This window comes from Pseudonaja textilis, chromosome 7 (genome assembly GCF_049901715.1).
Source record: "Pseudonaja textilis isolate UNSWEBS1 chromosome 7, rPseTex1.2, whole genome shotgun sequence".
Taxonomy (NCBI): Eukaryota; Metazoa; Chordata; class Lepidosauria; order Squamata; family Elapidae; genus Pseudonaja; species Pseudonaja textilis.
This window is the reverse complement of record NC_141996.1, coordinates 53,064,628-53,087,397: the sequence shown is the minus strand read 5'-3', so window position 1 is coordinate 53,087,397 and position 22,770 is coordinate 53,064,628. Positions and strand designations below refer to the sequence as shown.

At 38.1% G+C, this 22,770-nt stretch overlaps 1 protein-coding gene across 1 annotated transcript in view; it reads left to right on the top strand.

The window, feature by feature from the left end:
* BRWD1 (bromodomain and WD repeat domain containing 1) overlaps positions 1-22,770 on the top strand; it is an 84,341-nt gene that overhangs the window by 42,814 nt on the left and 18,757 nt on the right. Inside the window, exons 25-35 of the mRNA XM_026700506.2 lie at positions 1,869-1,976; positions 8,748-8,872; positions 8,959-9,041; positions 9,651-9,762; positions 10,471-10,532; positions 15,577-15,732; positions 15,923-16,043; positions 19,762-19,887; positions 21,061-21,133; positions 21,329-21,364; positions 21,514-21,660. Coding sequence (XP_026556291.1) covers positions 1,869-1,976; positions 8,748-8,872; positions 8,959-9,041; positions 9,651-9,762; positions 10,471-10,532; positions 15,577-15,732; positions 15,923-16,043; positions 19,762-19,887; positions 21,061-21,133; positions 21,329-21,364; positions 21,514-21,660 — 1,149 coding nt within the window. The remainder of the gene's footprint in view (positions 1-1,868; positions 1,977-8,747; positions 8,873-8,958; positions 9,042-9,650; positions 9,763-10,470; positions 10,533-15,576; positions 15,733-15,922; positions 16,044-19,761; positions 19,888-21,060; positions 21,134-21,328; positions 21,365-21,513; positions 21,661-22,770) is intronic.

The following is a 22,770-nucleotide window of genomic DNA, read 5'->3' as shown; positions in this document are numbered from 1 at the left end:
CTCACAGAGAATTCACTAACTCGTCTAGCAGCCCTGGTGGCACATTCGGTGAAAAGCAGTATTGCAGACTAACTCTGCCCTTAATCTGGAGTTTGATACTTAACAGGCTCAAGGTTGATTCAGCCTTTCATTCTTCTAAGGGCAGTAAAATGAAGACCCACATTGTTGGGGGCAATATGCTGACATTGTAAACTACCCAGAGAGTGTTGTACAGCATTGTGGGGTGGTATAAATGTTTAAGTGTTATTGCTATTGTTATTGCTATTGAAAGAACTACTAAGAGTGTGGACAAAACAAGAAAAAATGCTTTGTTCTCCAGTCAGAACAAAATATTAGAAATATTTAACTGGAAAGTTTCAAGCATTGTTTTAATATGGAAGGAATAGGAATTTAAATGAGTATTTTGCTGTATAGTTTTTTCTTAGGGTCAGAAAATAAACTGGAGAGATAGCTTATGTTAATCATTAATCTACAACACAATCTACAAATTTCTGGGACAATTTTTAATTAATTAAAAAAATTCTCATAGCAAACAGTGATACCAACTGAAACAACTATTGCCTATGGAAGCATTTAATAAAAAATTGAATCTGAAATATTAGTGGATTAATTTCTGGGTAGTACATAAATGTAATAATAGCATAATAACATTATACAAGCTAATTCAATGTAGTAATATAGGTGTTGCCTAGAAACTGAGACTGAGTTCTGGGCCTCCCTTAGACATGAAAGCAGGGGTGGCCTTCAGCTGGTTCATGCTGGTTCAGGCGAACCGGATGTTAATTTTACATCCAGTCCAGGAAACTGGTAGTTCCAATGACTGGCTGGCCCTGCCCCACCCCTTCCCATGAGTCCCTGCATGTCCCATGTGGAGCCATGGAGATAGAAAATGGGCCTCCCAGAGGTCCGTGGAGGGCAAAAACAGGCCTATTTCCAGTCTCCAGAGAACCCGAGGAGGGGGAAAATGGGCCTCCCAGAGGCCCATGGTGGAAGAGCGGGGGGTGGGGGAGAGAAACAAAACCTCCTTTGGATGAAGCTGGGTTATTTATGCCTCCTCCACCCCGCTCTTCCTTCCCCTTCTAATAAGATCACGCCGTGGCTTCTGGCTGCCACAATTGGCAGTCAGCCAATTGGCTGGCGGCAAACTGTCCCGGAAAGCCAAATGTCTGAGACAAAATGTACTTCGACAAATGGGCCGCACCAAAGGGCCAGGGATGGAGGGGCCATGGGCTATATGCCAAGGTGAAAGGATGGTAGAGAGCCAGCCTAGGAGAAAAGCTGGTGGATAATAACGCAGAGGTGAAACCCTGGAGAAGAAGCAGGTGCAGCCAATGGTAGGAGCCTAAAAGTCCCATTCTGAAAGTGGATAGCATTTCATTTCCATTGCAAAAGTAGCATTTTGGAGAAGAAAGTTATAGTATGATCTTTCTCAGTAGAGTCAGCTACTTTCCCCATAGAATAAGTTTGTGTATGTTCTATCTCACATCAAACTGAGAATTAAACATTTAAATTTATTATGAAAATTTATTATGCTTTGTTGTGACATAATAAACCCCACCCCACTGCTAATCTGTGATTGCCAAGGACCTTTAAAAAACATCAATTTGGGTTTGTAATAGAGATTCCTCTCTATTTTTCTTTCGTTGTAATTGATTTCTCTGCTTTAAGTTCAAAAGTTCAAATTACAGACAAGGTCATATAACACCTCTCCCTGGAGAGTAATGGAAAATTATCTATTGCAGGATGCCCATTTCACATCAGATAAAATGGGTTAGGATTGTGGTTATTCAGAATTTGTCCTAATGCTTCAGTTAAACTAAATGTATGGTTGTCTTTCATTCTTTGATTTACATTCTTCTTTACATTAGGTGATATATTTTCGACAAGGCCATGAAGCTTACATTGAAGCAGTAAGAAAGAACAATATTTATGAATTGAATCCGCAGAAAGAACCTTGGAGAAAAATGGTGCTTAGGGTAAGACTAACTTAGTACTGGTTGTTTCTATTAAATGCTTCTTTATTTTTAAAAAAAACATATTTCTTTAATAGAAGTATAGAAGAACAAAGCAAGGGAATACAAGTTATAACAACAAGGATATATTATCCAAATAGAATAAACTAGATAGAAAATAGTACAATCCAATAATTATGGCTGGGTGAAAATTACTACGGGTAATCCTTATGACAGGTCACTTAGCGATGTTTTAAAATGATGACAACTTCCCAAAGATACTTAAGACTCAATCCCAAAGTTACATCTGTTGCAGCAACCCTGTGACTGCTGCAAAGATCTGCAGCATGCCCCCCATCTGTCCTCCTTCCCTCATTGGGTTCCCACAGTGAGCCTACCTTGGCCAACTCATTGGATTCCACACACATCCCCCCCATCATCCCATCACTTATCACTTATTTACCTTTTGAAGATCTCGAGAGCTCAGAAATTTAGGGTATGGAAGGAGGACAGGCCATTCCATTGCTGGACCACGTGACAGAATTCCATAAACAGGTGTCTTTTTTTTAATACATTTTTTATTTTTTATTTCTATCAACACATAATTGTTTGAACAGTATGATTCCAGGTCCTTTAACATTCTGAAACAAATATGACCATAGTTTCATATACATACTATTAACTCTCTTATCTGATTTAATATTACTATATATTGTCGATTTTTATCGTTCAATAGTCTCATATGCTATTTCATATCAATCTCTATATTCTTAATATTGTATCTTTTGTTATACATAATAACAGAATTTAACAAAATACATAATTCAAATAATAATTCATGAATTTATATTAATTTACATTGTCCAGTATTTGTCCCCTTTTTAATGTTAATTATGCCACTATTATCCTTTTAAAACAAGGTCCCTCTCTAATCTCATTGTAATACACAAATCATAATTTCCATCCTATTTTCATTTAACAAATTATATATTCTAATAATAATACTATCATTTTTATCTATTACCATACACCATATTATGTTTCATTCTGTTGAATTCCACATGTTGTTTCTTTCACTACAATATCATATTAATTTCCGTACATAGTTCCATTAGCAAGTATAAATCTTAAATAATACTATAATAAGGTCTTAATTTCATATTTGTTCCAATTAAAATATTGAGCCTTATACTTATTATAATTAACAATTTATGTATTTTTAGTAGTAATTCTATAACAAAATATTAACTCAAAGTTTAATAATTGTACATCTTAGGTAATAAAACACCCATCCATGTGGAATCCTTATTCGTCCCATCTTCAGCCATCATCTCTTACTCTCCTTACAATATTAGTTAATCTCTTCCTAGCTTGCCTTCCATTTTCTATCATTTTACTTACATACTTCTAAAATTGGAAGTATCTAGGCAACGTTTCGATGAAGTCTCATTCATCATCTTCAGGCTTATGTCTTCGGCTTTATGCTTCTCGGAGTAATGTGAGCTTGCAGCTGCTTCTTCCTTTTAACTGCTAGTGGGGGTGTGACTTGATTGGGTGGGGGCTTGGCTGTGTTCTGATTGGGTGGGGATGTGTTCTGATTGGGTGGGGGGTTGGCTGTGTTCTGATTGGCCCGGGGTGTGTTCTGTTCAGGTGGGGGCTTGGTTGTGCTCAGGTTAGTCTTAGTTGCCGGGAGATTTGAGCTGGTGAGCTGTGATCCTGTTATTTGGCTTCGCGTTCGTGGTCGTGCCACATCTTCATAGTGGGCGTCAGTTTGCTTCATGTATGGGTCGGAGGGGTTTGAAGCGGGTAGTGATGCAGCTGCGGTACGGCTTCTGGTCCGTGGTCATGTCTCATCTTCTGTGTGGGTGTGAGTCTGCTTTCTATATGGAAGTGTGGTGGTACCATCTTGTGTAGCCCTCATGGGTGTGGGTCTGATGTCATTCTTCATGTTAGGTACTCGTTTGTTAATGAGGGCGGGTTTCCAAACGGCTGGTAGGCGGGAGGTATCATCTCGTTTATTCATGCTGTGTGGGCATTTTTCTATCTCTATGGCTTCTCTGATTATTCTGTTGTTGAAGTGTTCGGTTTTGGCGATAGTTCTGGTATTTTTAAAGTCAATCTCATGTCCTGTGGCTTTGTGGTGTTGGACCAGGGAAGAGGTTGGTTCTTCTTTTTTGACTGAGTTCTTGTGTTCTTCAATGCGTGCACTTATTCTTCTGTTAGTTTGTCCGATGTATGTGGTAGGGCAGGCGGTGCAAGGGATTTCGGATACTCCTTGGTTTTCTAACTCGATTTTGTCTTTACGGTTTCTTGGGATGGTGGATATTTTTCTGTTTGTGCAGAATGCTGTTTTAATGTTGTGTTTTTGGAGGATCTTGCTGATTTTGTCTGTAGTGCCTTTTATATATGGGAGGAGGGCTTTGACGTTCTCTTGTTCTCTGTCTTGGATTTTGGTTGGGGTTTCTTTTTGGATTTGGTGGGTAATCTTTCTTTGGAATCCATTGGCTGTTAGTACGTTAGTAAGAGTGTGTAGTTCGGTTTTTAGGTGTTGTTTGTCGGCTAAGCATTTTGTTCTGGAGATGAGTGTCTTGGCTACGGAATTGATCTGTGCTGGGTGGTGGTGTGAGAGTGCGTGTAGATAGCGGTTTGTATGTGTTTTCTTCTGGAAGATGGTGTGTCCTAGGGAGCCATTGGATTTTTTGTATACTAAGACATTGAGGAAGGAAAGTTGATTGTTAGCTTCTGTTTTCACGGTGAATTGTATTTTGGGGTGTAGGCTGTTGAGGTGTGTGAGGAAGTTGTTCAGTTTTTTTTTCCCGTGTGGCCAGATTATGAAGGTATCATCTACGTATCTGAGCCAGAGTTTGGGTTTGTGACATTATTTTTCTAGAGCTTGTGTTTCAAAGTGTTCCATGTAGAGGTTTGCGATGACAGGTGAGAGGGGTGATCCCATGGGTGCTCCTTCTATTTGTTTGTATTTTTGTCTGTTGTAGGTGAAGTATGTATTGGATAGGCAATGGTTGGTCAGATCTAGGATGTGCTTGGGGGGGTTGTATTTGTTTTGATGGCTGTCAAGGCTTCTTATATAGGCACTTGGGTGAAGAGGGATGACATCGAAGCTCACTAGTAGGTCACTGGGTTGTAAGTTTTGTTTCTGTATGATCTTGATGAACTGGAATGAGTTTCTTACGTGTGAGTTGATGGATTCTGCATAGGGCTGTAGTTGTTTGGCAAGAAATTTGGCTAGGTTTGGTAAAGGTGAGCCTATGGAGCTGACTATTGGTCTAAGTGGGGTTCCTTCTTTGTGTATCTTGGGGAGACCATAAAGCTTAGGGCATCTGGATGATTTCTCTCTGGGTATGATTCTTTGCTGGATTTCTTCGTTGATGGGGGAGGTTTTTATTTTGGATCTGGTGGTTTTTTCTAGGTAGCTGGTGGGGTCTGTGTTTAGGGGTTTGTATGTGGGGTCTTAAAGTAGGTTGGTTAACTTGGTTTGGTAGTCAGATGTGTTCATAACCACTGTCGCGGTGCCCTTGTCAGATGCCCTAAACTTTATAGACTCTTTATAGTGGCTGGTGTTTTCTATAGTGGCTAGGGTTTTGGTGCCATTGAAGTCGATGCTATGACCTGTTGCTTTCATGTGTTGGACTAGTGAGGAAGTGTGTTCCAGCTTTTTTACTGCATTTTTGTGTTCATCCAGGCGGGTACTTATTCTTCTATTGGTCTGTCCAATGTATGTGGCAGGGCATGATGCACAGGGGACTTCATATATGCATATATACACATGAAAGCAACAGGTCATAGCATCAACTTCAATGGCACCAAAACCCTAGCCACTATAGAAAACACCAGCCACAGAATTATCAGAGAAGCCATAGAGATTGAAAAAAGACCTGAAAGCATGAATAGAAGAGATGATTCCACCAGACTGTCAATTATTTGGAAGCCTGCACTCACAAACAAAAAAATCTCCAGGCAAACACCTGGGCACAAACAGATCCCCCCTGATACCTCCAGCTCAAACACACCCCAGCCAGGCACCCAGATGAAACCTAGCTTTCTAATAAATGATTTACTTGGATCCAAGCCACACTAAAAGCCTCCAATACAGGAACACAATGTTGCCAGCCAATCAAGACAAAAAAGCCACAAAACAGACAGAAAATATTAGAAACACCAATCAAGCAGAAGACACAAACTCCAAGACCAATAAACACCGACCAAGACTCCCAACCAATCAGGATGAAGAAAAAACCATTCTGGCACAGCAGTAGGCTAGCCCCAAATTTAAAACTGAAACAACTGTGAAAGTCTAACTCACAGACAAACACAATACAGAAGCCTGATGATGGCAGATGAGATTCTGCCGAAACGTTGCTATAACTTTAAAAGCACAACTATAATGACATGGGGAAAATGCGCGAACAAAGCTGAATACCATACATACATACATACATACATACATACATACATACATACATACAACTATATATCTATATCTATCTATCTATCTATCTATCTATCTATCTATCTATCTATCTATCTATCTATCTGTTTTTGTAGATTTTCACGGGTACATGTATGTAGGTCTAGGTGTGTTGGGGTCTTTTCCCATGTAAAATTAAGAGTATCTTGGTGACGTTTTGGTGAGGTCCCACTCGCCATCCTCAGGCTGGTGCTTTCAGCTTCGTGCCAGTGCATGCAGTGTGTGATCGGAGCTGCCGTCTCTCTATATATACTGGTGGGGGGGCTGGTGTGCTGGGCTGGTTGGCTGCGCTGTTGCCTCTTGATTAGTTGATGGAGTTGATGTTGGTATAATGGGCTGTGTGATGGCCTTGTGAGTTTTGTTGTGGAGATATCCTGGATCTTGTCCTGTAATCTCCTGGGTCATTTGTTTTGTAGTGATCTTTTTTCCATTAGCCTCTTGTGTTTTAACGGCTTGAGTAATGGGGTGTGTGATGGGCTTGTGAGTTCTTTTGTTGTGGTATCCTGGGTCCTGCGTTGTAATCTCCTGGGTTGTGTGTGTTTTGATCTCTTTTCCATTAGCCTCCTGTGTAGTAAAGGCTTGGTTAATGGGTTGTGTGATGACCTTGTGAGATTTATTGCTGCGGTATCCTTGGTCTTGTGCTGTGATATCCTGGGTCATTTCCTGTGTTGCAACTTCTTGAGTTCTTATGGTGTAATTTCCTGAATTTTCTGATGTGATGTCCTGAGCGGGTGGCTGTGATGTAGCATTCTGGGTTTTAGTTTGACTTCAAGTTTGGGGTCTGGGTCTGTGTTCTTGGCTTGTGTCAGCTTGTTTGGTTTTGGGGTCGTGGGGTGCGACAGCTGGCGAAACAGCCGTGGTCTGTTTTCTGGATGGTGGTTGTCCTTCGTTTATAGGATGGGCTTGGGCCTGGATCTGATGAGAGGGATTGGCGGTGGTGTCCCGTGTTGTTTTGGGTCTGGTGTTGGTTTTCGTGGCAACAAATGAGTCCCAGCCAGAGAAAAAAGGAAGTAGAGAAAGACAACAAATAAAATGGATAGATGAGATCACAGTGATTACTGAAATACTTTTGGAAGAGTTATGAGTTAATCACCAAGGGATGGTTTTCATTTATCCATGGAGTCATCAAAAGTTATTTCATACTAGTTCTACTCTCAGTCCATGATGTTTTTTAAGATTGTAGATATCTCAGGTATGACTTAAAAAAGCAATAATTAGCTTTTTTTCAACAACATGTTTTCTTCAAATGGTTTTCACATTACATGTCCGGTTTTTTTACTTTGTTTAAAGAACATATTTTAGTCTACTTTTATTTTTTCATTTATCCCTCTTATAAACCAATATTAGTATTTATTTCTTAAACTATAATTAATTTTAAATAATTGAACAACACATGGATAGGGAGATTGTCCTAGAACCCAGCATTCACTTCTCACATTTTTCATACTGATAGAAGTGAGCGTGCATATGTTAGCGTGAAAAGTAATGTCATTATGAGACTGTACCTGGGAGAATTAATTATATTTCTGAAATTTTGATAACTACCCCAGTTTGAAGACTGAGAAGAATGCAACAAAAAAATTCCATCCAAATAGATTAAAATAATCAGCTAATATTAAAAGGCTTGGTAAAAACCTCTCAGACAAGTTATCCTGGAAAAGAGTAGCTAGGATCCTACAGCAGTGATTGTAGCAAGTGGTTGCTGCAGTGAAAAAACAGTATATTGTCTCTGCAAACGTATGTCAGATTTTACCCCCTTAGTAATTGCCAACATTTTCTCAAATTGCATTCCATTTCTTTAAAAAATAAATTAAAAAAATATTTCTATTTGCACATTTTCCCTGCTGGAAGGCAGTTTGGGCTGCTTCCCAAGCTGAGGATCTGGCTAGAATGTATAGTGCTTGCCCAACTCCAGTATGTACTATATCTGTAAGACTCCAGCCATTCAAGATTAAAAACTTAAAGAGAAACAACCTGTCCCATTAACATGCCAGGTCACTTGCCAAGTTGATGAATGGCATACATTGGGACACAATTCATTATTTTCACAATGTCCTAATATAGTGCAATATTTTATAGTTACTCATTTTTGCTCAATTTATCCTATCATTTACATGCTTTCACATAGAACATATGCTATTCCAATGTTGCTAAACTACAACTAGCATTCTTCAGCATTTTCTTCCCAAGCATGCTGAGAGTGTGATTCAGTGTGATTTGGAATACCATAGAAAATCTATCAGATAAAGACTATAAATAAGTTAGCTAATTGTTGTATTAACAATAAAAATGTTTTGTGCATTTGTTAGGATCAAGAATTGGTAAAAATTGTTGGGATACATTATGAAGTTGGACCTCCTACACTATGCTGTCTTAAACTTACTCTTATGGATCATATTACAGGACAGCTTCAAGACAAATCATTTTCTCTCAAGTATGTATCTTTTTCTTTATGTTATTTTTAAGATTGTTTCCATAGTTCTGGTCAATGAGCATTTGACTAAAGTTTAATCTTTCTAGATACCATGATATGCCAGATGTTATTGACTTCCTGGTGTTGCGTCAGTTCCATGATGAAGCACGACAAAGGAACTGGCAACCGAGTAAGTTAGGTTTTGTTTTGCTATGGAATTAATCACCTTAAAAATCTTGTTTAATTATTTATAGCTTCATTGTATATCCATTTTAAATATTAAACTAAAAGTTTCAGTCTAATCTGCCTTTAAACATTTCTGGTAACCAAACAGATAGGTAGTGGAGATATTAAAAGTGGATTGTTAACTATGCTCCCACTTTATCAAATGCAGGAAATCTGAATACCTGAACCTAACAATTATTTTCTGTAAATAGAAGATATTAAAGATTCTCAGGTGTTCACTTTCTCACAGGTATATAGTTCCAATAATTTACAACTTTAAACCTATCCAATTTTGCTTAATGCTTAGTAAGTAAATTATGTTGCTATGATTGTATTTAAAACATCAATCTGAAGTACAGAATAAACTACAGTGATCATTAGCTATCCTGATAAAGGATGATGGAAACTATTCCAAAAGTATCTGAGGACCAAATATGGAAACTATTCCAAAAATATCTAAGGACCAAATAAAGGGTCTTCCTTAGCACAGTGTTTTAGAGTGGCTATATAAATTTTTACAGAAGAGATTGGATAACTTTAGTACAGTATGTTTTTAGAACTTTTTTTTTTACAGATGATCGATTTCGTTCAATTATTGATGATGCCTGGTGGTTTGGAACTGTTTTAAGCCAAGAGCCGTATCAGCCACAATATCCAGATAGCCCTTTTCAGTGTTATAGTGTTAAGTATGTACATGTTTGCTCCAGAATTGTCACATTTATTAATAATTTTAAAAACTTTGTGTCTCTTTTAACTGCAAATTATAATTTTATGAAAGCATGTTAGTTCCTGTAATGAAGAATTGGCGGTGGATGAGTTGGTTGGAGGTTCCTTTAAATCAGAATTGACTCTTTCCAGAATGTGATAGTGAAAAGGGTTAAATATACAATAGGAATTAGTGGGTGGTGGGGGGAATGCAACCTTTGCTATACCCAAACCATTGAAGTCCTGCACAGTGGAGTTGGGAGCACTGATAACGATAGGAATATAGCAATAGCACTTAGACTTATGTATCACTTCACTTCACTGCCCTCCCTAAATGGTTTACAGAGTCAGCATATTCCCCCCAACAATCTGGGTTCTCATTTTACCAAGCTCGGAAGGATGAAAGGCTGAGTCAGCTCTGAGGATCAAACTCCAGATTGTGGTCACAGCTAGCTTGCAATTGTGGATTCTAACCACTGTATCACCTCTGATGAATATGGGAGAGGTGTATGATGTATGCTTGTTCTAATATAAATACCTGTAACTCCTTTCTAGAATTCTGTTCCCACAAAAAATATCCTACTTTGTATGTATATATAAAATGTGTAACAAAAGTGCAATTTTACATCTAGAATGTGATATTTTCTACATAGAAATATCTTCACTGTTTTTTCTAATTGTTTAAACAGATGGGACAACGGTGAAACTGAGCGACTTAGCCCATGGGACATGGAACCAATTCCAGAGAATGGTATATTAATCTAATTTGTTTGTATAGTAGTAGTTAAGTAGCAGTTAATTACTAAGGAGTTGGCACTGTTTAACTTCCAGGTGCAATTCAGAGCGCTGCTTGTTACCTTTAAAACGCTATATGTATCTGACGTATCTATGTCACACTTCTGAAAGTTGAATCTGCTTGTCCAATGAGCTCTTGGCAACAGGATTTTTAGAGTCGCTCACTGCTGAGGAAATGCCAACTTCAAGGACTCTGGTATTCAACCTTCTTCCTGATTCCACCCCTGCCAAAGGGGTGCCAAAGCTGCCAAAATCTCTGATAGTGTAGCACATATAAATTATAATAAGAAGCAAAAATTGGTATGTCTTTTTAAGTTCAATGTTTGCCATCTGTTTTATTAGAAAATAAATTCACATGTTAGTAATGTTTCTTCACAGCTGTATCTCCGTTATAGGAATAATTAATTTCATGACATTGATTGATAAAGCACATTACTTGTATTCACTATTCTTTTTTATAAATGCAAAAGGTAACTGAGGCATTAATAGTTTTTCTCATTAAAGACATGACAGCAGCAATAGCACAACACATATACCTTTTGATGGTGCTTGAATAATACCATGCTGTGATACACATAACTCTCTTGATCTCAAGTGATGCACTAAAAAATTTAAAGCATAATTTGCATTTGGATAAAATTAACCTTGTACATAGACTGTGTGCATAATTATTAGGCAAGTGAGTATTTTGACCGTATAATCATTTTTATGCCTATCTTCCACCTCTGAACTATATAAACTTGAATACTTAGTGGCTATAAGCATATGATATGTATTTGTGTAATGAGGGAGAGTGTGGCCTAAGAAGATCAACACCCTACTTTAAGGTGTGCATAATTGTTAGGCAGCTTCTTTTCCTCAGGCAAAATGGGCCAAAAATGGAATTTAACTGACTAAAAAAATCAAAAATTGTAAAACATTGTTCAGAGGGATGTAGCACTTGTGAAATTGTTAAGATATTGGGGCATGATCACAGAACTGTCAAACGTTTTGTTGCAAATAGTCAACAGGATCTCAAGAAACACGTTGAGAAAAAAAGAGGCACATTAACTGCCAAATATTTGTGAAGAATTAACTGTGAAGCTGCCAGGAACCCATTATCCTCCAGTGCTGTCATATGCCAGAATTACAACCTACTTGGAGTGCCCAGAAATATGTGGTGTTCAGTGCTCAGTGCTCAGAGACATGGCTGAGGTAAGGAAGGCTGAAACCCAACCACCACTGAACAAGACACATGTTGAAACGGCAACACTGGACCAAGAAATATCTGAAGACAGATTTTCCAAAGGTTTTAGGGACTGATGAGATGGACCAGATGGATGAGCTTATGGCTGGATCAACAAAGAGCCCAGAACTCCACTTTGACTCAGACGTTAGCAAGGTGGAGGTGGGATAATGGTATAGGCTGGTATTATTAAAGATGAGCTAGTTGAACCTTTTTGGGTTGAAGATGGGACTCAAAATTAACTCCCAAACAGCCCTCAGCCCTCAGGGAGCTCTCCTCTACTAGACTCAAATGGTACAAGCCTCATTAGTGAGAAGGCTTTGGTCCTACGGTGTTGAGCTGAGACTTCCTACCTGTACTGAACTGCCCATCTTCCATTAACAATGAGGCGATAGACAGAGTGCCCCAGGCGGATATCAACCACAACCTGGATGCCCCACCATCAAAGACTGAAACCCTACAGGCCATCAGCCAGCTGTCCAATGGAAAGCCCCCAAGATCTGACGTGATCCCAGCAGACATCTATAAGGATGGCGGTGCAGTGCTTGTTGACAAAATCACTCTGCTGTTTCAGTCCTTCTGAAACAGGATCCATTCCTTAAGAACTGAAAGATGCCTACATCGTACCCCTATACAAGAGGAAAGGGAATCAACAAGTCTGAGATAATCATAGAGGAATACCACTGCTTTCCATTGCAGGCAAGATCCTTGCACGAGTGTTGCTGAACTGCCTACCTGACCACCTGGAGCAGAGTTTATTACCCGAGACACAGTGCTGTTTCCACAAAGAGCGTGACACTATGGACATGATCTTCGCAGCCCGACAACTCAAGAGAAGTGTCAAGAGCAGAATTGTGAATTGTACACCACCTTCGAGGATCTCACCAAGGATTTTGACACTGTCAGTCACGAAGGTCTGTGGCGCATCATGTTGAAATTTGGATGCCCTGACAGATTCATCCTAATGGTACATCAGTTCCACAACAGCATGGTGGCTTATGTTTTGGAGAATGGTGAAACTTCAGAGACCTTTCCTGTTACAAACAGCGTCAAGCAAGGTTGGTGTTGGCACCGACCCTGTTCAACATAATATTTCCAGCCATGCTATCAGATGCCTTCCAGAACAGTTTCTTGGGAGTTAGCCTGAAATACACAACCGATGGGAAACTGTTCAACCTGTGAAGAGTCCAGGCTGTCACCAAGATAAAGAAGGCTGTGATACGAGACCTCCTTTTTGCTGACGACTGTGCCCTGAATGCTGGATCAGAGCAGGAAACGCAAGCCAGTGTGGACAAATTCACAGCAACATGCAACAGTTTCAGCCTCCTCATCAACACAAAGAAGACCGAAGTGATACATCAGCCAGCTCCAAAATCCCAACACCAAGAGCCCATCATCACAGTGAAGAGACAAAAGCTGCAAGCAGTGGACCAATTTACATACCTTGGCAGCACTCTCTCCCATGCAGTGACAATTGACATTGAGGTAAACTGCAGAATCACTAAGGCAAGCTCTGCATTTGGTGGATACTGACCAATGTTGGGACTGCCATGGAATAAACCTTGTGTCAGGTTCTGCTAAACCGCAAATGAACAAACCACCAAAGCACACAGTCCTGTGTCAAAATGGCTTTATCGTTGTTGCAGAACCGTGGCACAAACTGACACTCAATAAATGAAATAAAGTCAGAGCTACCCACCCAGTGCTACCCTCTACCTTTTAAGTGTGCCCACCAGCCCCAGCCAGCCACACACGCACCCCACTTCTCATGCGGAAACCATTAAACAGGAAATCATTAAACAGTTAACATGGAGAACAGTCAGGAAATCATTAAACAGTTAACACTGAATGGCGTGCAGACACTCTCTTGCTGACTCAGCTGCTTTGCAGTTGTGAACTCAGCGTCGCAGGCATCCTCACTGCAGCTCTAGTGTTCCACAGCTTCACAGCTGCAGAAGGAGTGTTACGGTCCCAGTAAATATGGCGTGGTAGTGGTGCGTGTGGTCGTACGGCCGTGCAGCTCTCCAAGATGGCCCAACTTGCTTCTCCTCCCACCCCTGCCCCCAGGAATGGCAGCCTTGATGTATCAAGACATCTTGCTACAAAGCTCAAAGTCTGCCAAACAGTAGTGCTAACTACCCTGATGTATGCCATGAGACTTGGACTGTATAAAGGAGGCATCAGGGGTGGGTTTCTACCAGTTCTGTCCACCTTTGTAGAACCGGTAACTCTGAAGAGCAGCAGACATAGAACCGGTTCTATGTCTGCTGATGTTTTTGCCCACCCGCCCACCCGGGCTCTTACCTGATCTTTATTTCCTGATTTTTCAACTTCAGCTGCTTAACGAGGCATAGCTGCAGTTAAAAAAAACAAGTAAAGAGGGCTGTTTCAAAGGCTGCTTCTCGGCATGTAGTGTGCTAATGGCGATTAACAGGCGCTTGGCTCACAGTGGGCAGGGAAGCTCGTAAATCCCGAACTGGTAGTTAACCCTGTCGTATCCCACCCCTGGGAGGCATGCTAGGCAATTGAACCACTTCCACATGGCCTGCCCCCAGAGGCCTTACCTGTGTATCAATGTGTACCAACCTTACAGGTGTACCAATACTGTACCAATGTACAGTATAATTCATGAGTGGAGGGCTGCACTCCCAGGTCCCAGTGATGAGAAGAGTGAATCGTCCTTCCTTAACCGTCCTACCTGTGGACATCATGGACAACCTACAACCTATTAGATATCAAGGTCCTCTTTGAACACGATGGACGAACATCATAATCACCATCAGATGGCCTGTTTTGACACCTCTTTCAAACCAGCAGTCTTCTCTGTCTAAAATGTGGACTTTATTGTCTTCAAAAGAGTAGCCTCTCTTTTTTAAATGCAGGGGGACTGATGAATCTAGTCCTGGTGGGTTTGTTCTTCGATGTTGTTTCATGCGTTTATGAAGTCGTCATTTTGTTTCCCCAGTGAACAGATGCATATCTGTAGCTCATTGCATTGTGCTTCATGTACCGCGTTGCTCAGTTTGTGTCTGGGTATTTTATCCTTGGGGTGGACAAGTTTCTGCCTTAGTGTATTTTGGGGTTTGAAGTGTGCACATACATTGTGTTGGCTGAAGATCCTCCTGAGCTTTTCCAATATCCCTGCAACATATGGAATGACAGTGTATACTCAAAATCATTCCTTTTGCTCAGTTTCCTTTGGATAGAAAAAGTAAATAGGCACAAAACTTTTTTTCTCTAGGAGAATAAAACCAACTGGTACAAAAAAATTGAAACAAAAAATTTCATTGCAGCTGTTATATATATATTTTAACACAGAACATACTCAACACTCTAAATACTTCCATTCCTAGTCCTGAAGAAATTAGTGTGGAAAATTCTTAAGATAAAATATTTAGAAATCTGGAATGATTTTGTTGCTAAAACACCTCTAACTGTAGGAAAAGATCAGGCAGGGCTGAGTGTCCGTGTATGTGGAGATAAAAGTTTCACCAGACTTGATCTCTATAAGATCAAGGCTATAAGCTATACAATTCTATAAGAGATCAAATCTAAGCCCCTGTGATTTCCATTCATTTTTTTCTAGTGCCAATTTAGCACTGACTGTTAATTGACTAGATTTTTGTGTATCGGTTTGAATAAATCTTTGATGCTGCAACTTTATAAATTATCCTGATTATTTGTGCGTGACAATTTCTGACATAAAAGCTTGCATAAAATGAATTGCTACATTTTGTTTTTGTCCTCTTTTTCATTTTGTTTGTTTTTTCTTTAGTTGATCAGCCTATAGAACTGGGAGCAAGTGTTTCTGTTACTGCTGAAGAGATGGCAAAACTACTGTATAAACCTCAAAAGGGAGAATGGCAGGGCAAATCGCAGAGTGGAGAGTGTGAACGAATTATTTCTGGAATTGATCAACTTTTGAGACTTGGTAAGGTTTTAAATACTTGATAGCTGTGTTTCGATAAGCATAAAGACATATGTAATGTTTTACACTAAGTTCAGTTGCTTGGATGTTGTAAGTAGTACAGATTTTGTAAAATAATTTGCAATTTACTGTATTTTGCATTATTTACTGACAATGCCTTCAATTGTTTCAACTAAAGTTATTATTTTAACAGATATTTCAGCAGCTTTTGCTGGTCCAGTTGATCTGAATACATATCCAAAGTACAGTTCAGTAGTAGCTTATCCAACAGATCTTTGCACTATTCAGCTGAGACTGATGAATCATTTCTACAGGTTAGTCTGATTTGATACTAGAAGCCAGTTAATAAAACTAGCTTCTAAAATTGTTCTGAAGTTAAACCTGAGATGATTGATGATCTTTGTGGGGAGATGAACACATATGTGATTTTCAGAGCTTGCATATTTTAAAATATGGTTGCTGTAAAAGAGTAACTTGTGTATTAATAAAATAGTGAAATGTGGGTATCATTATACCAAATGCTAAACTGGTGAAATTGTACCGTCTATCTCCTCAAGTTTATGTTTGTCTCTTTTATATTTGTCTCTTTTTGAAAAAGCTTCACGACAATTTTCTAACAATACCATGATACCAATTTGCATTTAAATTTAAATAAAGAGCCTGGTGACTAGCAGTTTTCTGTTTATTTTTATTTAAAATATAATAAAATTAATATAAGAAATAGAGACAGTGGACAGCAAATCTGAAAGATTCTGACATCTATTTCTACTGACAAGTAACAAATACCCTGCCCACAAACTCTTAGAGGAAAAGTTATGTCCATAAATTGAAAAATGTCCATGAGATTTTGAAACAGATCATCTTCCTTGACCAAGATAAATCAGATTTATTTTCATCTTTAATATAACATAGAAACTGTACAATTCAATTGAAAAATAAACTGAAATCTTGGGGGGCAGGGGCGGAATAACAATAAAAAATGCATAATATTTTCTTTTTATTTCATTTTTTAATAAAAGTTTTAATTTTTTACAAAACATACAAATACAAATAAAATATCTTTTTTGAGAACAGCATGACCCCGGGTTATCACTTCTCCATACAGACATAAACTCAACACATATTTATCTTATACATTCTAATCCATATCTTATAACTATTTTTGCAATTTTTTCAATAGCTTTTCCCTTTCTTTACTTCCTATAGCCTTATTTTAAATTATCTCATTCCTTTCTTAATTCAATTACATATCTTTTTCTAATTTTTAAAACCTTTCTAATCAATGTTTTTATACTTTCGTCTGTCATGTTTACAATTTCATATTATCTTTTCTCATAAAACAAATTTTCCCCTGTAATTACTAGACTGGAGTGTAACACCTTTGTATCTTTTTTCAAATCTTGTTTAAAAATTTAAGTTACACCTTTACAGTTATAACATTCATTTTTTAACTTCTGTTTTATAACACATACCTATTTTCAATCGAATTCTGCTTGGTACATTCCCTTAAAAATACTTTTTTCTTAAAAGAAAAAAGTACATATATATATATGTGTGTGTGTGTATATATGTATAACAATAGTAAATGGAATAATTATTCTATTCAAATACAGCTCTGCCGTTAATATTAATTATCCCACCCTTCTTCTTCTGCCAGTGTTTCTTGTTGTTTTTCATAGTTCAAAATCTCCATTTCTAAAAATTGAAATTTTTAGAAATCCAAAGCCAAAAGGTCCTCTTCCCTCTTGTGCTTCTTTTTGTTCTTTAAGTCTCATTTTTAACACTTTAAGGAGTGATGCCATTTAAAAAAATTTTAAACAACCCACAATTGATTTTATTTTGTTTCATTAGGATCCACCATCCAAAATTCCATGAATCATCCAATAATCCAAAACTGTTTCTTGCTTCTTTTCTCACTTTCTCTTTCCAGGGGCTTTGTTATCTTGTAACAAAGTTTCAGCTACTATGTATCTTTTGCAAGCCTTGTTAAAATTCCACTATCGATTTTTTTAAGTTCCAGGTGGTCTCCTCCATTTTCCAGATTCCACCCTCTTGTTTCTTTTCCCCTCCTCTGCTTTCTTTCTTTTTTAAAGAAAATTTTAAAATTATCCAAGAATCTTTATCCCTTTGACACTTTATTTTCAGCTTGAAATAGCCTATTAATGTCAAAGTGGATTAGTATCAGTTTCTTATTTGAATCTCTTCCTCTTAACATTCCAAGCAATTAAAACTGTCAATGTGAGAGGGAAAAAAAAGCCAATTCCATTTCCTTTCCCTTTCTCTTTCGCCACTTAAGAACTTTTTTAGGAATAGTATTAGCCTTTAAAATTGAGGTTCCAGGTACCTTAAATAGATGTTCTCCATTCAACCTGGTCAGTCAAACTTTCTCCTTTAAACTTCCTCCTGTACAATCTTGTCTGGTCGGGTTCTTCTTTGAGGTGGCCATTTCTGACCACCGCTGCAACTGCCCTTGGGAAAGGGAGTAATGGCCAGCCGAAGAGGAGAGATGCGGCTCTCCTCAACCCCGCTGATAGCTCCCCCTTCTTCACCACCTCTACGGGGCGGCTTCAGCCCAGAATCTGATTTTTGATAGTATTCAATCTTTTGGAATAGAAGCCTGTCAGCATGACACATCTTGTCTTGGGAATCTTTGCCCATACCTTGCAAAAGTGCTCCAAATCTGTCCAATCCTGTGCACAGCCTTCGTCAGGTCACCCCACAGATTTTCAGTTGGATTCAGGTCCCGACTGGCTGGGCCATTCCAAAACTTTTATCTTTTTCTGATGAAGCTGTTCTCTTGTTGATTTGAAGATATGCTTTTGGTCATTGTTCTGTTGAAAGATGAAATTCCTCATCAGCAGTTTAGCAGAGGCCTGAAGGTTTTGTATCAAAATTGCCTGATAGTTGGAACTGTTCATAATTCCCTCCACTTTGATTAAAGCCCCAGTTCCAGATGAAGAAAAGCAGCCCCAAAACATAATGCCACCACCACCATGTTCCACTATGGATATGGTACTTTTGGTGCGGTGAAGTTCGTCATACGCTAAGCAGAGGTGGTATTCAGCAGGTTCTGACCAGTTCTGGAGAACCAGTTGCAGAAATTTTGAGAACTGGCAAATCCCACCTCTGACTAGAGATTTTACAGTATCCTTCCCCTGCCATGCCCACCAAGCCATACCCACAGAACCGGTAGTAAAATAATTTGAATCCCACCACTGATCCTAAGGACATCTTTACTTTATTGACTTAAGATAGGAATAGTAGATTTGGATATTTCATTGGCAGTAACCTGTTCTTGAAAATAGGTGGGTTATCAATGTCCTCTAGCAACTGGGGAAGACTGATGTAAAAAATTTACATCTGTGCTGCTCATTAATTTTACATTGTATAAATTTGGAATAAGTTCTGTAATTGCTTAGGAAACATACTTGAAACGCTAGTTTTACATGATACAATTAAAAACTTAGGAAGTACAATACTGACTTTGTAAATATTTATTGTTTTATCATAAAAAGTAAAATACAAAACAGAAAAACAAAGAAAACAAAACAAAAGCATATATTCAACCCTAACAACCAAAAAACCCAGAAAAAAATAGTGTACAAAAAAAGAGGAAAAGTGATCAAATAAATGTAACATTTAACATTTAACACCATGGTTAGGTTCTGAAAAAAAGAAAAAGTAAATTCTCCTCCCCCTTTACTTACATACATAGATTCACACAGAGAGTGTACACACACACACACACACACACACACACACACACAAATGTATATATAAATAAAGCAGATTTAGCTTAACCTGAAGTACAGCAGTCAATGAAGTATTTTTTGAATTAGATAAGAGAGTGCACTGTTTTGCTAAAATATTTTAATTTTCTTTTGTAGTTATATAACAGTATATACTGTCCACTTTTGTTAGAGTCCTGGTAATATCCAGTAGAAAAAAAGAATGAATTGTTGATAATTTTTTGCTTATAGATTTCCAGTTTTACAGACTGCAAGTTTAACTGTTTATTTGCTAAATATATAGGAGACTTTCTGCATTGATTTGGGAAGTAAGATGTATTGAAAGCAATGCTCGGACTTTCAATGAACCCAATAGCAAAATTGCTGAGACTGCTCAGAAAATCACTGATCAACTCTTAGAATTTATTAGGTAAGCAATATATCCATAGAACAGCAAAATGTGAGCTTGTTGTTTATAGTAATACCAGGTTTATCTGCTATCTATGTCTTTGATGTACAAAATCCAATTAAATCCAGCTTAAAATAATACTATTTACTGTACTTTTCCTTATGTTTCTTAGACCCAATTTGCTTTCATGTCTACATGGTACTATCATTCTCCAAGCTGCATATCCCCATTCCTTCTGCATGCCAGCCTCCCTCTTGCAAGCCAGCATCTCATTCACTCAATCCTTCAGATACGTCCACTGGTTTCCAAATAGCAAACATGATTTTGGGAATAAGGCATTGAAGCATCATGAGAACAGGGTTCTGCTGTTCTAAAAACCAGTGACCCATTCTCACGAGACCTGGGGAAGAGCAGGAGGTTTCTGAGAATAATAGTCCAACGTGCAGAAAGAGCAGGAGGTTGCCTCATAGAAGGAACATGACATTGGTTTGGAGAATGGTGTGAGGCAGGCAAGGCCAATGGTCTGGGGTTTGAGGCAGCATTTCTCAGTGGTAATGGTGGTGCTGGAGCTGAAGTAGTGGCCTGGTCCTACACGCCTGATACTGCTAGAGGCCCTGGCTTCTATTTGCCACCACTGATTACTGCTGTGCAGGTTATCTAAACACATATTGGGGGGAGAGATAGACTGATGGAGGAAGTTGCAGTGCCCCTGTAGTTGTAAGTATTGTAGAGCTAGCTGGTCAGCTGAACCTTCTGTGGTGGCAATGCTACTGGGCCAGTCTGGGGTGGCTGAGGCTTCCATGTTGCAGCATCCCCTAATTTGCATGTGGTCTATTCCATTCACCACCACCACCCAAAAAAATTCCCTTAAGGCACTTCTGCACTCCTTACTGGATCCCAACTTTATAACCTGTAATTTTCACTTCACAACAGCAGTCAGAAGACAGGATTGTGGTTGTTAGCAAAGCAGTCACGTGACATCTCACTTAGTGACTGAGATTCCAGTCCCGATTGTGGTTGTAAGTCAAGGAGCATCTGTACATTTTTGTTGCACTTTGAAATATATCTAATGAATTTCTATTTATTTCTAAAAGCCATCTGCCAATGTTAGTATTCAGAAAAAATGATTTCAAAGTTGCACTGATAAAGTCAAGAGTCATACTTTTGTGTCTAAAATACACTTTTATTTTTCAGGAATCCAAATTGTACTAACATTTTTGAGTTGTGTACTGCAACAAATGAAGACAGCATTGCTGCTACTGAATCGGTAATAAAGCTAGCTTTGTATATGTTTTGCAGTTAATTATTAATATTTCTCTTTCATTGCTATGTTGTTAAGGTTTAGTCTTCCCCATTTGCAATATTAATTTGGATTTAACCTAGTAAACATTTTAAGCAAAATGTTGTTCGCTACCTTAATTCAAAATAAATTTATGGTTAATATATCTGATTCACTTCCTAGGATGATGATTATAAACCAAGGACATCTTCTAGGAAAGTAAGTTAATTTTGTCTAATCATAACTGTTTTCTTTATGAATGAGTAGAAATTTTGTATTTTTAAGTAGCTGAATGCAATTCATTTGTTGTAATTGCATTTTTAAAAGTCATCAAATATTTATGGGTATTTTACTTTTTTTAAAAAAAGAGACAATCCCTGAAGGGAAAAAATACTACAAAATCACGCTACGATGAAAACAGATGGAAGAAACAATGTATGGAACTTGTTAATCTAATTTTCCAGTGTGAGGATTCAGAACCCTTTAGGCAGCCTGTTGATCTGGAGCAGTACCCTGTAAGTAATTATTCTTTGATCAGTTACACTAACATAAAACATGCCATATTTCAATGTCTTCTCTTATCCATTGTACTTCTTTATTCAAAATCAGAACAAAAACAAGTCTGCTTCAGTTAGAAATCTCTGGTGGATGACTGAAGACACCTTTGTTCAATCATAGTACACCTAAGAGAAAGTACAGTATTTTGTTTCCTGAGTGGAAAAGTAAACATAATTCCTACAATTCCATGATGATGTGCAGAGTGTCTCTTGAATATGGTTCACAACACAGCCATAAAACAATACATAACTCTTCTGAAATCTGTCATGATTTTCCCACTGTCCCAAAATCGGTTGTTTTGATGACAAGTCACTCCCTATTTTATACTCTGGCTAAACCTTGAATTTAGTATTTCCTCAGCACAGAAAGTGTAAACAAAAGGAACACACTTTTGCCATGTAGCAATATTACTTTTTCCATATTGTGAGCTTCAAAGCTTGTCATGGAAATGGACACACTAAGCATTTACATTCCATGTTTGATTCTGAGTCACAGAGTACAATCTTAATAAAACAAATATTATCAGCATCAGAATAAAATTTGCTGAAAAGAATTTAATTTACCGTATCCAGCAAGTTAAAAAATATGTAATGTCTGAAGCATGAATCTTCCCAAACTGTTCTGGAGAAGGAAAACTTTAACACTTTGGCGGAAGACCATTGGAGATGAAACAAGATATGCCTTGGTTGGGAGATTTTTGTGAAGAATCTTGAGCACAGTACAGTATATTACATTATATTGTTATTATACTGTACTATACTATACTAAAGCTATTTTAATAAACAATATTCTAAATGATCTCAAATTAAAATGCTTGCTATTTTTTCTGCAGATATATCCAAGATGCTTTCCCTAGCTCTGTCTTCCTTCTTTTTCTCATTTTCTATTCTGCCTTTTCAGTCTTCAGAAAGAAACTGCTGTAGTTTTTGTCACCTGTTTATCACCACAGTTAAGAGAATTTCACTCTTGAAATTTGGATATTTGTGGGCTAAGGGAATGTGTTTCATTACCATGAGACTTGTTAAATAGTCTTGCAAAGGAATGGTAAAAATATAAATAAGAAAAAT